Here is a 16854-nt window from a genome sequence, read left to right as displayed (position 1 = left end):
CACTGCATGCATTCATCTTGCATTGGAAATGGGGGAAAAAGGATACACGAATCACCTATCGCACATGCCAATTTCAATATTTCTCCTTTAGCATCCACCTGGTACTGCACTATTAAACTTGTAAACATTGAAATTGAATTTCTAAAATAAGTCAGTATTCAAAATACACATACAAGTGAACAGGTTTTCACTACAGGAAAATAGCACACAATTAGAAGCAAGGAAAAAGGGGGAAAATGAGAGCTAAGTAATTTAAATTTTTGGTTTTAAATATCGGTTTGGATAAGATGTGAGGATATTGACAATACATAAAACTTATTGCAAATTTTTTTTAAAAACAGGCTCCATTAAGTTCAAAACAATACACAATAATGATGCCATTCATAATCACGATTTTGGTTTAAAATAAATCAAGTCAAAATGTAATTGTGCAAATAAATTGAACTACTCCCTATATACTTAATGCAATGTGTGTACAAAGCGACATTCTAGATTAATGGAACAAGCATGCAATTACTCAGTTGGCACCTTGTGCTACAAGGAGATATTTGGAACTCTCCTACAGGAAGGGAAGGGTAGGGCAAAATTACTTAAATAGTTTTACTGTGTTTGCCTGATGACAAATTGCTATGGGGTGGAATGAGGCTGGGATGAAAAAGTGTGAATCACAGGAAATGGGATGATGAGATCACTGCAGTTAACATAATAATGATTATGATCCTGTATTGGGAAAAAAGCAGTTGCTGCAAATGCGCCCCTCCATTACTCTAACCTCAAAGAGCTTTTGGCCTTCATTCACTAGGCCTGTCAAACTCAAAACAGTTCAGCGATGCTCCATATTAACTCTACCAATGCACATAATTGTTATCCTACCACTTCCAATTTTAAATCTGAACAACTTTCTATCATCTCCTATCTACTTTCCATTTCCTGTTTACTATCAGATTTTTATGTATCCTGATTATTATATAACCCAGCCTATTTATATTCAAAATTCATCTGCATGCCCATTTTGTCTGCTACTTCTTTCTTTAACCATCCTAGACACCGCTCTATCATGCCTCCGTTCATCTCATCCCTCTCAGAAATTCTACTCTCCTAACTCCCAATATGAACCCTCAAGTGAGCCTTAACCTTCCTGCTCCATTGCCATCATCCCAAGCTTCACTCTCTTACATAGTTCACTGCTTCCCTCTGTGCATCTCTTGACATCCTGAGGGCACACAGTATGAGCAGCAACCCAAATTGCCCCATTCTACTCTCTCATTGAACATTGCAACAGCATGCCTCCTGTTTTGCCAATCTCCCTCCAGACCAACTCGCCCCTCTCACTGTTGACGTTCCGAACTTCACCAGTGGATCAGTTCTCACTGCATCTTCTTCCTTTCAGCAAATATGATAAAATTCTCTCACCAAGATATCTGCTTTTCTCCCTCAGCCTCTGTAAGGAACAACTTCTCATTCTCGGTGATTTCAACCTCCAATTCGACTTATGCTCTCTCTTCAGAGTTCACTGCCCTCTTAGCTTCCCTTCATCTTTTTCTCCCTGTAAACTCCCCAACCTATATTCACAGCCCCTCCTCGACCTTCCTATTTCACATGGCCTTGCTACGCCCAACATATCAAACATGTTTGGGAATCCCTTGTGTCACTCTCCATCCATGTCTCCCTTTCACCTCAAAACCTACCCCCGTCCGTATCTGGACTTTAAAAGAAAACTACCCCCCCCACCCCCCAATTCAACTATGACTGCAATTTCCAAGCTCCGACTGCCAAGCTTGTCCTCTGTTCAGCATATTTCTGCAGCTACTGATTTGCACAAACACACCCTCACCTGATGCCCGTCCCCAATAAAACCATTGCATTCTCTCACCCAGGCTGTCTCCCGGTACAGCCTTCATCTTGGCTCCTTTAATTTCAATAAAGAGTTGAAAGAACATGGTAAACAAATGGCCCAGCCATTCACTGCCAGATTTAGCTGGACTACATAAAGTACTATGGGTCCTGTTCTTGTCCCCTAAAACTATTCGGCATTCCAAGGTGAGCCTGAAATACAAAGAATACAATTCTTCTCAACTATAAACCTTCGTCTTAAACGTCTTTCCTCTACCCTCATCTGCAATGAAAGGCTGGCAGAGATTATGGACTTCTTTGCAAGATTGAAAGGTTGTCTTGGTCTATCTCTCCCTTCCAATGGCCCAAACTCTAAATCCTCCCTGCCCTAGGCCTGAACTCACACCCTTCTCTAGTTTCACTCCCATCTCTCTTTATAGCCTCTCTGTGCTGATTTTGTCCATGAGATCCACCCCCTGCTCTCTCCCAACCGTAGTGCTGCTAAATTGCTGATCACTCAACTTCCCTTTCCTGGCCCACGTGTTAGTCGATATTGTTATTCAAGTGCTGGTCCTTTCTCCACAAGTTGGCCATCATTAGTGCTCTCCTCATTAAAAACAACTCTTGGTTCAACCATCCTACAAACTACCATCTCATCCCTTTCCTCTCAAGTCTTCAAACATGTCGGCATTTCCCACATCTGTGCCCATCTTTTCCAGAAGTCCATGTTTCAATCCGTCCAATCAAATTTCTGTTCTCACACAGTATCAATTCAGCTCTTATCCAAGTCACAAATAACATCCTATTTGACTGAGACAAAAGTAAATGTTCCCTCTTGGTGAACCTGTCTGCACCCTTTGATACAGATGACCACACTATCTTCCTCCAACACTTCTCCACAGACATTCACAACTGGTTGGATTGCACTTGATTGTTTTCACTCGTATACCAAATTGTGGCCAGAATATCACTTGCAATGATTTCTCTTCCTGCTCCCATACCATTGCTTCCGGTTTCCCCCAAGGATCTCTCCTTGGCCCCTTCTGGTTTCTTATCCTAGGCAACATAATCGAAAAACAAATTTAGTTTTCATATGAAAACTCAGCTCCATCACCTCTCTCAAGTCCTCCACTGTCGCTAAATTATCAGATTGCTTATCTAACATCCAGCACTGAATGAGCAGAAATTTCCTCCAATTAGATTATTAGGAAAGTTGAAGGCAGTGTCTTTGATCATCGCTCCAAAGTTCATTCTCTAGCTACCAACTCCATCCCTCTAACTGGACTAAACCAGTCAGTTTGCAACCTTGGTGTCATATTTCACCCCAAATGAGCTTCCAACAGCTTGTCTGCACCAACATCAACACTGCCTATTTCCACCTATGTGATGCCTCCTAAATTTGCCCTTGCCTTACTTAGTTTTAACTGTTGCTAAAATCCCTATTTGTGTCTTCATGTATGTTATCTGTATGCTTGATTATTCCAAGTAAGAGTTTTAACAACACCAGGTTAAAGTCCAACAGGTTTATTTGGTAGCAAACACTATTAGCTTTCGGAGCGCTGCTCCTTCTCAGATGGAGTGGAAAGGTGCTCTCAAACAGGGCACAGAGACACAGAAATCAAGTTACAGAATACTGATTAGAATGCGAATCCCTACAACCAGCCAGATCTTAAAGATACAGACAGTGTGGGTGGAGGGAGCATTAAGCACAGGTTAAAGAGATGTGTATTGTCTCCAGACAGGACAGCCTGCAAGTCCAGGAGGCAAGCTGTGGGGGTTACTGATAATGTGACATAAATCCAACATCCCGGTTTAGGCCGTCCTTATGTGTGCGGAACTTGGCTATCAGTTTCTACTCAGTGATTGCGCTGTCGTGTGTCGTGAAGGCCGCCTTGGAGAACGCTTACCTGAAGATCAGAGGCTGAATGCCCGTGACTGCTGAAGTGCTCCCCCACAGGAAGAGAACAGTCTTGCCTGTTGATTGTCGAGCGGTGTCGAACACTGATTCTAATCAGTAGGTACCTACCTTCGCATTCTAATCAGTATTCTGTAACTTGATTTCTGTGTCTCTGTGCCCTGTTTGAGAGCACATTTCCACTCCATCTGACGAAGGAACAGCGCTCCGAAAGCTAATAGTGTTTGCTACCAAATAAACCTGTTGGACTTTAACCTGGTGTTGTTAAAACTCTTACTGTGTTCACTCCAGTCCAATGCCGGCATCTCCACATCATGATTATTCCAAGACGTTGCTAGCTGGTCCCCCATATTCTACCCACCACAAACCTAATGTTATCGAAAACTCTTCTGCACATAACACAGTCTGCACTAAGCCACAATCACTATCACTCGCATGTTAACTGACCTACAATGGCTCCTGCTGAAGCAATGCCTTGAATTTAAAATTTCCATCCTTTTTTTCCAAATCACTCTAGTCTTGTGCTTCCTCATCTCTATTCACCAGTTGCACTTCTCAGAGATGTCTGCACTCAGCTAATTCTGATCTCTTGAGCATTCCCAATTTTAATTGCTCCAGCATTGATGGTCGTGCTTGAACTGCCTAGGCCATAAGCCTCTCCACCTCGCTATCTTCCTTTAAGATACTCCTTACCCTACCCTTTGACTAAGGTCCTGCACTGGTATTGTCTTTTGTGGCCAAATGTCTATTTTTTCTCTACAATACTCCTGGGAAGAGTATGGAGTTTTATTCTGTTAAAGCACAATATTTACATAAATCGTTGTATTGGTTCTGTTCAAATTCTGTTACAAATTTCTGAAGTCACATGGTGGGTTCAAGTCCCACCCCAGAGATAGAACATAGGACATAGAAAAACTACAACACAAACAGGCCCTTCGGCCCACAAGTTGTGCCGAACACATCCCTACCTATAACCCTCCATCCTATTAAGCTCCATGTATTCATCCAGGAGTCTCTTAAAAGACCCTATTGAGTTTGCCTCCACCACCACTGACGGCAGCCGATTCCACTCGCCCACCACCCTCTCTGTGAAAAACTTACCCCTAACATCTCCCCTGTACCTACCCCCCAGCACCTTAAACCTGTGACCTCTCGTAGCAGACATTTCCACCCTGGGAAAAAGCCTCTGAGAGTCCACCCGATCTATGCCTCTCAACATCTTATACACCTCTATTAGGTCTCCTCTCATCCTTCGTCTCTCCAAGGAGAAAAGACCGAGCTCCCTCAGCCTATCCTCATAAGGCATGCCACTCAATCCAGGCAACATCTTTGTAAATCTCCTCTGCACCCTTTCAATCTTTTCCACATCCTTCCTATAGTGAGGCGACCAGAACTGAGCACAGTACTCCAAGTGGGGTCTGACAAGGGTCTTATATAGCTGCATCATTATCCCCGGACTCCTAAACTCAATCCCTCGATTGATAAAGGCCAGCACACCATACGCCTTCTTAACCACCTCCTCCACCTGCGGGGCCGATTTCAGAGTCCTATGGACCCGGACCCCAAGGTCCTTTTGATCCTCTACAGTACTAAGAGTCTTTCCCTTTATATTGTACTCCTTCATCCCATTTGACCTACCAAAATGGACCACGACGCATTTAGCTGGGTTGAAGCCCATCTGCCACTTGTCCGCCCAGTCTTGCATCCTATCTATGTCCCTCTGTAACTTCTGACATCCCTCCAGACTATCCACAACCCCACCAACCTTCGTGTCGTCGGCAAACTTACCAACCCATCCCTCCGCTTCCTCATCCAGGTCATTTATGAAAATGACAAACAGCAAGGGTCCCAGAACAGATCCCTGGGGCACACCACTGGTGACCGACCTCCATTTAGAAAAAGACCCATCTATAACCACTCTCTGCCTCCTTTGGGCAAGCCAGTTCTGGATCCACCGGGCAGCAGCCCCTTGAATCCCATGCCTTCTCACTTTTTCCAGAAGCCTTACTTGATCTGAACACATAATTCAGGCCAACACTGCAGTGTCGTAGTGAGGAAGTGTTTCACGACCAGAGATGCCATGTTTCAGGTGAGACTTTACACAAAGGCCCAATTTGCTCCCTCAGGTTGAAATAACAGGCCCCTTGGTGCTATTTTGAAGAAATAAGGTAGCTTTTTGATATATTCTACATAATATTTATCCTTCAATTAACATCACTATTCATTATCACATAGTTGTTTGTGGGATCCTAATTAAGAACAGTGGCGACAGTTGAAAAATACTTAATTGACTGTAAGGTGCTTTGGGATGTCCCAGGAATATGAAAGGTACTACATGAATGCAAGCCTTTCTTTTTTAGGAGCTGCAGAGACAGGTCAAGACATGTAGGGGGCAATCTTACCGGCCTGACCTGCCAGTTGATTGGAAGGGCGAGCTGGTAAGATCGTGCTAGAGACGAAAAATTGGTTTTGAAACTCTCCCGTTTTCACACTCATTCGCCACTTTGAATATTTTTGGGAAGATCAACCCCATAGTGTTTATCTGGGAGCCCAGATTTAACCCCGGAGTAAAGCTCAAGCTCAGACCTGTTTAAGTTGCTGAGTTAGATTTGCCGTAGCAGAAGGTTCCTGCTGTTTAAAAAGTCGCTCCTGAATTGCTTTTGTGTTGGGTGTAACATTAGTAGCTCTCTGTCCAGGAGTGGATGGGGCAGGACTTGATACAACGTGCTGTTGGCAACGCTCACCAAAACGTTCCAGGAAAGACTTGACCCCTGTACCACCTGTAATAGATTTGGGATTAACACAATTAAATAAATCTTCAATTTAACAGTAGGTGAAAATGAGAAATTCAATTCAATTTCCTGGTGTGTGTAATTTTCCAAGTATTTGGCTTGTCTACTGTAATAGCAATTTTTACTAGGAATCATTTAACAGCAAATGCAGGAATCAAGTTAATGATTTTTAAAAAATAATTGTGGTTAAATAGCATACATTTTCTTAAGTGATTCTTTATATTTTAGAAATTTGTAGAATCAATCCTGAACTAAGTGGAACCATATAAAAAGAGAAAGTCATTTAAATTGAGCATTGTTGCTTTCATTCCTCAATGGTCTGTTTTGCATAGACAATGTTGGACTTTCAATGTTTTACAGATTGGAAGATCTCAGGTGCGATCTCCAGTTGTGCTGAGAAAAATTCTCAACCAGGTGAGGAATTGGGGCATTCTAACAGAGATGAGAAAACAATGTTTGAAGATCAGTTAAAGTACAACAAACAAACAATGATGTCAGAAAACCTATTTTAAATACTCAATACCAAGAAAGTCAAAATATTAGACTTCTGATTTTGGATGTCTTTGCATTAGGCTTGGTAACTTTGCTCCTACAACCCAACACTATTTTAAAAACAGCTCACCTGGAGTAGTTCGATTGTCTCTAGGTTGAATCTGGGGTGCCGTCTCTTTGGTATGTTGATCTCTAGGCTGGGTCTGATGCTGGGCAACTGCTCCTTTCACTGGTAATGGTTTGGCTTCAGTTTTCTTTGGGCTAGGCTGGAGTTTTTCCTGGGCAAGTGTCCTTTCAGGTAATGGTGACTTGGGCTCTTCAGTTTTCTTTGGACTGAGTACTTTGGGTAAATGAACCGCTCCCTGACAAAATATGTTAACCAATATAAATGAGGCCAGAAGAATTATGTATACCTACAAATATGACACTGCAAAGCTGTCTGAATTTTTCCTGAAGTCTGAAAGACAAATTTAAATTGCTGCTGCACCCAAATTATGTTTCACTTGTTAATCCAGGAGTCAAGTTTTTTTTTAAAGTGTTCTTTGTTAAGCTGCTTTTGTTTTTACTTAATCAAGTTTCTCTGGAGTTCTGCTATAATCAATCTCTGAATTTGGTATTCTTTAGCCAAAAAACCACTAATTTCCATTCTGTCGTAAAAGAACTGGTGCTCTGCAATGGAGCTGACTGTGAGCTATCACTAATGGCCTACTTTACCACTCTAATGTATTAAGTCAGATGCACATTGGGCATCTGCACAAACATCCCCAAGTCATGATGTGTTTTAATGTTGTAGTAGAATCCACCAGTGGCCAATTTACCAAAGTTGTCATGTAACTTAGCCCTGATTTGATACATTATTGAACCTGAACATGGGAGCTGCAAATGTATTTCTCCTGGTTAAATGTAAAAAGCTCAGAACATCACTCTTGATCACTATCAAATGCTTCTAGTCAGCATTTGTTGAGCATAAATCCAAATTCAACTGCAGTGGGTAACACAATTCCACTCATCTAAAGTCAAATACTCAGCCAAGCTCACTTGCTACACTCATTTGAAAAGACAACTATTTGAGGCAATGAACTTGAAGGCAGTCGGTACCAACAAAACTGTTCTTTAGAAGGGTAATTGACTTGAAATGCTAAGTCTGTTTCTGCCCATAGATGCTGCCTGACCAGTGGAATACTTCCAGTATTTTGTTTTATACCAACAAAACTGTATCCATAAGACCGTAAGAAATAGAAATGGGAGTAGGCTGTTTGGCCCTTTGAGCCTGCTCCACATTTAATTGGTTCATGGCTGATCCAATATTCCTCACGTCCACTTTCCTGCCTATTCCCCGTAACCGTTATTCCCATACTGATCAAAAATCTATCTCAGCATTAAACATACACAAAGGGCCCAATTTTACCATTGCATTGCGCCCACTTTCGGGCACGAAAACTTGGTAAAGTCCGGCGCGAGGCGAGTAGCGCCATCCGCGCCCACCTCAGCGGCAGTTCCCCCTTTATCATGGCCCAAAAATGTCCGCAATTGGGACCGTGCCCGGAACGGGCGTGACAGCCATTTAAATGCATTTAAATTGACTTAATGGGCTGCATGCCCAACCTTACCGGTACTTCCCCCTTTACCACCGTGTTCGCCCATCCAGAATCGGCACGAAACAGACATGCTCCACAAAAGTCTGATTCGGACGCTCCAGTTAGTGAGGAGGTAGGTGCCTAGCATCCGATGGCTCTCTGTTTGAGATCGGTGGGGGAGGGGCGTCCGCTGCCACTCTGCCCGAGATCTGTGGGGGCCGATCTGGGTGGCGGGGGTGTGGAGAGATAAGGGGATCAGTAATGTTTTTTGGGGGGGGGGGGGTAATGTCTGTGGGGGCCAAGGGCCCAGGAGGGATGTGGCAGGGGAGCAGCATTCTATCATATTTTTTCTGCGCGTGCGCAGTTGGAGGTGCTGATTGGAGCTGCAGGGTTTCAGGCCTGTTAAGCCCCGCCCACAGGCTTGTGCAGCGCGATTCGGAATCACTGATATTTTTGCAGGCAGAGTGCGTATGGGGTGGCTGAGAACAGATCTAAAAGTCAGATCTGAAACACTCCCAGTTTCAAATCTGCCCAGTACTCAGAATCAAAGTGGTAAAATAGGGCCCAAAGACTCAAAATCCTCAGAAGAAATTCCCTCTCATCTCAGTCTTAAATTGGCACCCCTTTATTCTGAGACAATGCCCTCTGATTCTAGATTCTCCCATGAGGGGAAATATCCTCTCAGCATTTACCCTGTCAAGCCCCTTAATCCTATATGTTTCAATGAGATCACCTCTCATTCTTCTGAATTCCAATGAGTAGAGTCCCAACCTGTTTAACCTTTCCTCATAAGACAATTTATCCATACCTGGGATCAACCTTGTGAACCTTCTCCGAACTGCACCCAATGAAATAATATCTTTCCATAACTAAAGGGAAAAAAACTGCTCACAGTACTCCAGTTGTGGTCTCAACAGTATGTTGTGCATTTGCAGCAAGACTTTCCCTACTCCAACCCCCTTGAAATAAGGGCTAACGTTCCATTAGCCTTCCAGGCAACTTGTTGCACCTGTATGCTAGCTTTCTGTGTTTTGTGCACAAGTACACCCAAACCCATTTGCGTTGCAGCTTTCTGCAGTCTCTCCATTTAAGTAATACCCTGTTTTTTTGTTCTCCCTTCCAAAATGAACATCATCACATTTTCCCATACTATACTGCATTTGCCAACTTCTTCCCACTTATTTAACCTATCGATATCTCTTTGTAAACTGTATCCCTCTCGCAACTTGCCTTTCCACCTAATTTTGTGTCGTCTGCAAATTTGGCTATAGTACATTCGCTTCCTTCCTCCAAGTCATTGATATATATTGTAAACAGTCGGTGCCAGCACCCATTCCTGTGGAATCCCACTGGTTACAAGTCGCTGACCTGAAAAAGAACCCCTTATCCTCACTTGCTGTTTCCTGCCCATTAGCCAATTCTTCATCCATGCTAATATATTACCTCCAACACCATGAGCTCGTATCTCATAACTGAACTTTTTGTGAGGCAAAGATAGTAACCATGAAATGTTTCTTCTCTAATAACAGGTCACCTGTTTTATTCAGAAAAAAATACAAAACATTTCTCATAAGGGCATTAGCTAACAAACCTACACCCTTTCTTAAAGATACAACAATGTACTTTGATTCATTATGACAACAGTTAAAAGCAAATTCCATAGGATTACTAAATTAGAATAGATTAGAAAAAAAGCAAAATAAGGAGGTACTAAGAATCACATTTGACTATTAAGATTTTTGATTTTTTTTATACCTTCACCTACCTGTGAGACAGTAAAGGCCGTTTTCTTAACTGTACTTTCGACAAGTCTTTGAGGGCTTGTTATAGCTTGTTGTTTAACATTGCTACTATCGTCTGTAGCTGCAGCTCTGTTTGCTGTAGAAGAAACTGATAAACAAGCAGTACCAGGCTGTCCTGGTGGTTTGTTTTGTTTTATAGTTGGGTGGCTCAAGTCATCATCCCAGGAGCTAATTGTTGCAGCAAGGTTCGCAAAGCGTTTTCTTCTTTCAACTGGAGTTTTAGATTCGACAGTACTCACTATCTGCTGAGGTGGAGGGGAAGCTGGTTTCCATGAGTGTAAAGACGATACAGACAAATCAATTTCATTACCTGCTTAAGAAGATGCAAACCATGAGAAAATAAATTACTTAGAGCTTCAAATTCAATTTTATAATAGATGTAATTATGGAGCATTTTATTCTGAACAGTTTATCTAAAAATCATTATTACAATCAGCATTTAATAAGTGTTAAATAAAAATATTTAACGTTGAAGACTTGGTCTTATAAACATTTTCATCTCACCTTATATTAAACTGTTATGCTTAAAAGACTAGATTTTCAAACATATTTCCAATACAGTTGTATGAAGCGGCATACCACCAGCATTTAAAATGCCATGCAATGAAAAGTCAAGCCTTTGAGATCAGGAAGTATTTGTAATTTAAAGTAATTTATTTAGTTCCACCGAGACCAGTCATTTCCAAGTCTCCAATGTGCGAGCCTCTCTATTTTCAGCTGGAAATATTCTCTCAGTAATTACCCTTTCCTTTAACATTACAGTGGCAGCATCACCCGGGAATTCTGCCCTCCTCAAGCCAGCATTTGATTGTTAATTAATTCACACACCATGAAGCCAAAAATCCCCCATTTCAGAAATACCATCACTGAAAGCCAATAGTTTCATATTATTGCAATAAACTCAATTCTACATTTCAAAACCTGTTCTATTTCATCCCATTAAAATAGTTAAGAAAAAGCAAATAGATAAATCTGCCACCTGTTCAAAACGCTGGATATATGCAAGTAAAACTCAGCCTTGATGGTTAAAAGCTTCGTTTAAAAAGACCAATTTTCGGATTTAAAAAATCAAACTTTTGACATTTCTTAAGCCACCAAAGTAACCAACAAGGCAGGACAGCCATGGGGAGCTACATTCTTACCAAACTACACAATCTCATTGACAGTGAATCAAGGGTTAAGAACAGACTGTAGAATCACTGCGAATATTATGTACATGCCTCAGGTATATATATCAGAGTTTCTACCTGCATCAAATATCCCATCTACAAATTCTCAATGGACTTTTGTAGGTAATCAACTTTCTCAATGAAAGTATAAAACATGTGTGACAAAATATTACTTTAGAGTGCACCATGTCCACTGATCTGCTTGCTATACATTGATAAATTTTGGGAAAATTCCACCCAGTGTCAGGTTCATACTGAAAACTGGCCTGCACCTCTCCAGATGCACAGCCGAGTTTTCATTGCAGATTCTCTGGCACTCGATGCACATACTTACCTGTGCAACTGGTAAAGCCCTCACAACTGGTTTTTGTAAACCAGGAGTAATTTGTGCCAAGTGATGCTGTGCCAGTCGGGTGGGACGATATATTGAGGTGAAAGTAGCAGCGCTAAACTCGTTAACATTTAAATATATTATAATATATGCTAATCAGGCTCACGACCTTCCTGGGCACGAACCTGATCACGTCATCGGATTGGGAGAATTGGCCTCTTGTGAAATCTACCAGCCATTACGGGATTGGCGCCTGCGGCTAGCACAGCTGCTAAATAGCGACTATGTTTCCCTGATAGTTCATTACCCAATATTTAAAACAAAACTCGAGACCTCCAGTCCAATAACATCAATACCAATGATGCAAACCAGATTGTCATGTACTGTCACCCATGTGCGTACCCAAAGTTCCCCCCCCAAAGATTCTTCAAACACTGAATCCATACAAACATGACCACTCCCTCTACACTGTCAACCTTGGTTCCACAATTGCAGCTGCTCTGCCTTGACTGCCTAACATGAAGTCATGGACAATACAAAACTTCAGCAGAACACTGGAAAGTCCAATGCCATCTTGTTTGGCTATCACCAGAAACTTTTAATTCTTGACCACAACCACTTAATGGTGGCTCAAGCCACATGGCTGGATCATCTTTGACTTAAACGGATCTCTAAACCCCATACCAATCTTACTTCCACCATGAAATATCACCCATGCCCATCTGTATCACACTCCTCCATGGCTGATCTGTTCTTCGCTCCCGAATCAATGGCCTTGTAAGATTCAACCTTACATAAGATCAAATGCAACTAGGATTTTATTTCCCACAACCAAATTCTACTGCAGGTTACACACCATCTCTTCATCATAACTGGGTCAAAATTCTGAAACAGCCTCTGTAACCACACTGTGCGAGTACGTTCTCCACTGCAATGGTTCAAGGCAGCAGTTCACCATCAGCTTCTCATGGTCAAATCGGAGATGGACAATACACTCTCATCTTACTATCCCTGTCCATATCCCAAGAATTAGCAAAAAATGATTATGGACGAAGTGCCAGTTAGCCATCATTCATCCTCACCAACTCCTCCTGACAATGACATGTGCAACTGGCCCCAGTGCAATGGCTTCAAAATCCTAATTAGTCTACAAATTTCTCTCTACAGCCCCAATCTGTTATCTCCCCACCAGCTCTGTCCAACTGCCCTTTTAACTCTAGCTTGTGCAGTAAATGTCTTTTCACTCTGCCAGGTGCCAAAGCTATAAAGCCATCACCATTTTGCTCTGAAACAGCCCCTTAAGCCCTTAACCTTTTTATATATACACACACACACCCATCTTCAAAGGTATACTTAAAACTTACTGCTTAATCTGCATCTTAATGTTTCTCCAAATAACACTCTTACTTTAGGTCAGGATTGGATTCCCATCCTTTGGATGTTTTTTGATATTAATACTAAATGCAAATTATTATTGCTGCTGCTGCAAAAAGACAACTAAACTTTACATTGGGGGATGAGACCATTTGCTATAGCACACATCTGAAGTATTTAGAAAAACAAATGCCTACTGTTGGATGTGATTTCCTGATTGGGCAGCTGAACAATTTTGAGTGTGCTAATACTTACACGAAGAACCAATTTAAAATAATCAGATTAGCTTGTAATGTGCTCACTTACACTTGCTAAAAGTGACATACATTCATCTGCAGCAACTTGTTCTCTGCAAAGAAAGGGAATGTGTTCAAACCATATGCTTTTTTTGAATTGCCCTGGGACCTGGCTAGCCTATAGTTCCCTGTTGCTTTCTCTGTGGCAATGCCTTGGCCAGAGTCAACCATGTTTTCCCTATAGAATAAACTGTTGTGATTGTTCGAAATATGACATTCTTGCATCTGTCCTGATTAGTTCAAGCTGAAAAGCTTTGGCAATATGTCTCTCTTTTCTGCAATATTTTAGTATTTAGCTCTTAATTACCACAATCGAACAGAAGTAACAGTTTTAATCGGTTTCTCTCTTCGAGTTTCTGCTACTAATTTTGCTGTCAGTCATGATCAAAAAACCTTCACGGCCTTAAAAAAGGAGAATTTTGCACATGATATCATGATTCAATATGGGGCACAAATACTGTCCCAAGGGATAAGATTAATCCTCAGTCAGATGTACACTCTTGGAACTGAAACCCGGAGAAAAGCTTCACCAGGCTATTGTCGCATATCCTTGCTTGGTCCTCATGTCACAGCTAAGCAATGATCTTTCGTTCTGCATTTGCTCTCTTGCACATTAGAAATCTCCCTAACATTGTCCTTGCTTACTCTTTTACTTTGAATACAATTCTTTTTTCATTTTCCTCCCACCCACTTGCTGTAATCTCTCAACGTTCAATTTTGATCATTCTGCTACATTGGTGCTTGTAGTACTGATAGAAGACAGTGCCCTCTAGTGTTGAAAATCATTCATTGCTAACTTTGAAAAAAGGGGGGGGATCGTGTTATCTTCATGCTGATTTTCAATTTTAAAATTTGTTAAACTACTTCCATTTTGAAGTAATTCATCATTTAACTTTACTACTCAATTTTCTCAATAATCAATCACATAGCTTCACCCATATCATAAATACCCTTATTTCAGCCATATTTCTTATGTTATTTGTAGAGAATAGGCTGTGTATTTGAATCAATAAACCACCAGTGATATCATAATTAAGATCAGTATGTGGCTTCCAGTTAGAAGGCTGCAAGTTCAAGCCCAACTTCAAAGTCTTGAATGCTTCCAAGTCTCAGGCATGTCAGTGTAAAATGGAGAATGTGCTGTGCCATTGGAGATGCTTCTTTTCTTGTATGAGACTTTAAACAAGAGTGGATCTAAAAGCTATCATGGGACTAAAGCAGGGGAGCTCTCCTGGTATCCTGGCCACCATCTATCCCGCAACCAATACCTAAAAGGAGATTTAATTTGTCCATGGGACTTTGATATATGCAAATTACATCTAATTACCTACTTTACTTCAAAGATACTCCTCCCGTTTGAAAAACACTTTATAATGTCCCGGGATCATGAAAAGCACACTATATTAATGCATTTTTCTTCATTGAACACAGGATCAGTTTACACCAACAGGAATGTCCTTTAATAATATATAGGATTATGAGACATCATGTCCTTCCTCTTCAATTCCATTAATAGACCACTAATTTTCAACATCAACCTCTGGATTACTAGGATAGCGCTTCAAAGGCAAGTCATGGTCATTACTTTACATTACATTACAGTACTGGACATTTGAATGCTCAGATTTTCTTCTTTGGTAGAAAACAAAAGCTGCTATTATAATACAATGATTTATCATGGCACTGCAAGCCTTGCTGCTGGCCAATCTGAACTCCAATCTCTTGCATCTTTCCGATTTTCATCGCTCCAATATTAGTACTCTGCCTTCCAGCTGTCAAGGCTTTAAGCCCTGGCATCCTCCTCTAAAACAGTCCTTAAAACCAATGGGTGGAATCTTGTGGAAGCAATGGGGATCTCAACCATTGATTAGAGAGCCTGGTGTCACCTCTTTTAGGGGAGGTCCACCACATCTTGTTCCACTTGGGCACTTGATAGGCCAGTCAGCGGCAGGTCTTCCCCCTCGATCAAAGCCTCCAGGGCAGAGGTCCTGCTGATGGCCAATTAGAAATCGATCACTAGCCAAGGCGTAGGATTACTGCTGGATCCCAGGCCAGAAGCAAGTGATGGTGGAAGGAGCTCAACTGATGATGAGTTCCTCAGTGAAGTGGAGTGCTTTTGAACAACAGCTGCTTTCCTCCCTTCTTCCCACACTTAATCCAAGTAGAAGCAAGAAGATAGCAGGTTCCTCACCCTCCTGCATGATTAACATCTCCTCCCTCTCTCCGGCAACCACCCCCCACCCCTCCCCAACCAACATGCAAAGAGCAGAAGATTCCACTCTACATCTTTGAAAAGATTATTGATGATCCTCCCATTATCTTATGTTGCTCAACATCAAATTTTGTTTAATAATCCTGTGATGCACCTCAAGACAATTTGCTGTGTTAAAGAGTGTGATATAAAATGCAAGCTGTTGTTGGAGCATTCAGAAACTGTCAATTGGTCCCCACAGTTGAGCAATTTGGAATGAAATGTCACTTTAAAACAGAAAACAAGAAATAAATCTCATTGCAATATACAATCACATTCTAACACACGATTAGTCCATACCATCAGAATCCCACTGGCGACGTTGTTCTGCCAGTGTTTGCATCCGATTCTTCACAGAGCCCACTGGGTGTGTGTTTTGGTTCATCCTTTGCTCTTCTTGAGCTCCAATTAATCCAACAGATTGACTTGGAGGAGGTTGTGCATCAGGAGTAAAAGCAGGAATGAATGGCCCTTTGTTCTCTGCCCCAGAGACTGGGGCTTCCATTTTATCTGAACAGAGTCTTTTGGATGGAGAAGGCTTGTTTGAAATTTTCACTATATAAAGCAAAACAGATTTTTAGTGCAGTTACAAAATAATGTGGAGTAAACATGGCACTCAAGGAGAATATGTACAATAAATTGACGGGTGGTAGAAGAGGAAATGCAATATATTTCAGTACAACAAAATTGGAGGGATTTTAAATTGTGATCATTTGTTTAATTACTGTTTTTCATCCAGTCTTGGAACATTTTTTGTCATTGTATCCTTGTTCTTTGAGATTCACTCCCAAGCCACCATACTGTACTGCCTTTGCCAATTTCTCCTAAGAACTCTCCCTCCCTGTGAGGGTGCTGTCCAACTTTAGTAATATTATCAAACAATGCAGCACCATTTTTTCTAAACATAATTTCTATAAATAGAAGCATTAGTCAAAAGAAATTCATATCTTAATTCAGAAATTATAAACGCTGTCAACAGTGAATATTGCAAAGTATGTGCTTTTCCCATATGGGAACCTCTC

General features: G+C 41.5%; 1 protein-coding gene across 2 annotated transcripts in view; it reads right to left on the bottom strand.

Moving 5' to 3' along the window:
- Positions 1–16854, bottom strand: part of anln (anillin, actin binding protein) — an 84462-nt gene that overhangs the window by 57399 nt on the left and 10209 nt on the right. The window contains exons 3-6 of one of the 2 annotated variants that reach the window (XM_078228949.1): positions 16133–16387; positions 10375–10721; positions 7163–7394; positions 6335–6528 (exon numbers count right to left, since the gene is read on the bottom strand). In XM_078228949.1, the coding sequence (XP_078085075.1) occupies positions 6335–6528; positions 7163–7394; positions 10375–10721; positions 16133–16387 (1028 nt within the window). Of the gene's footprint in view, positions 1–6334; positions 6529–7162; positions 7395–10374; positions 10725–16132; positions 16388–16854 lie in introns of both variants that reach the window. The other variant, XM_078228939.1, reaches the window with a different exon arrangement.

This window comes from Mustelus asterias, chromosome 2 (assembly GCF_964213995.1).
Source record: "Mustelus asterias chromosome 2, sMusAst1.hap1.1, whole genome shotgun sequence".
NCBI classification, from domain to species: domain Eukaryota; kingdom Metazoa; phylum Chordata; class Chondrichthyes; order Carcharhiniformes; family Triakidae; genus Mustelus; species Mustelus asterias.
This window is presented reverse-complemented; position numbering and strand designations above follow the sequence as displayed.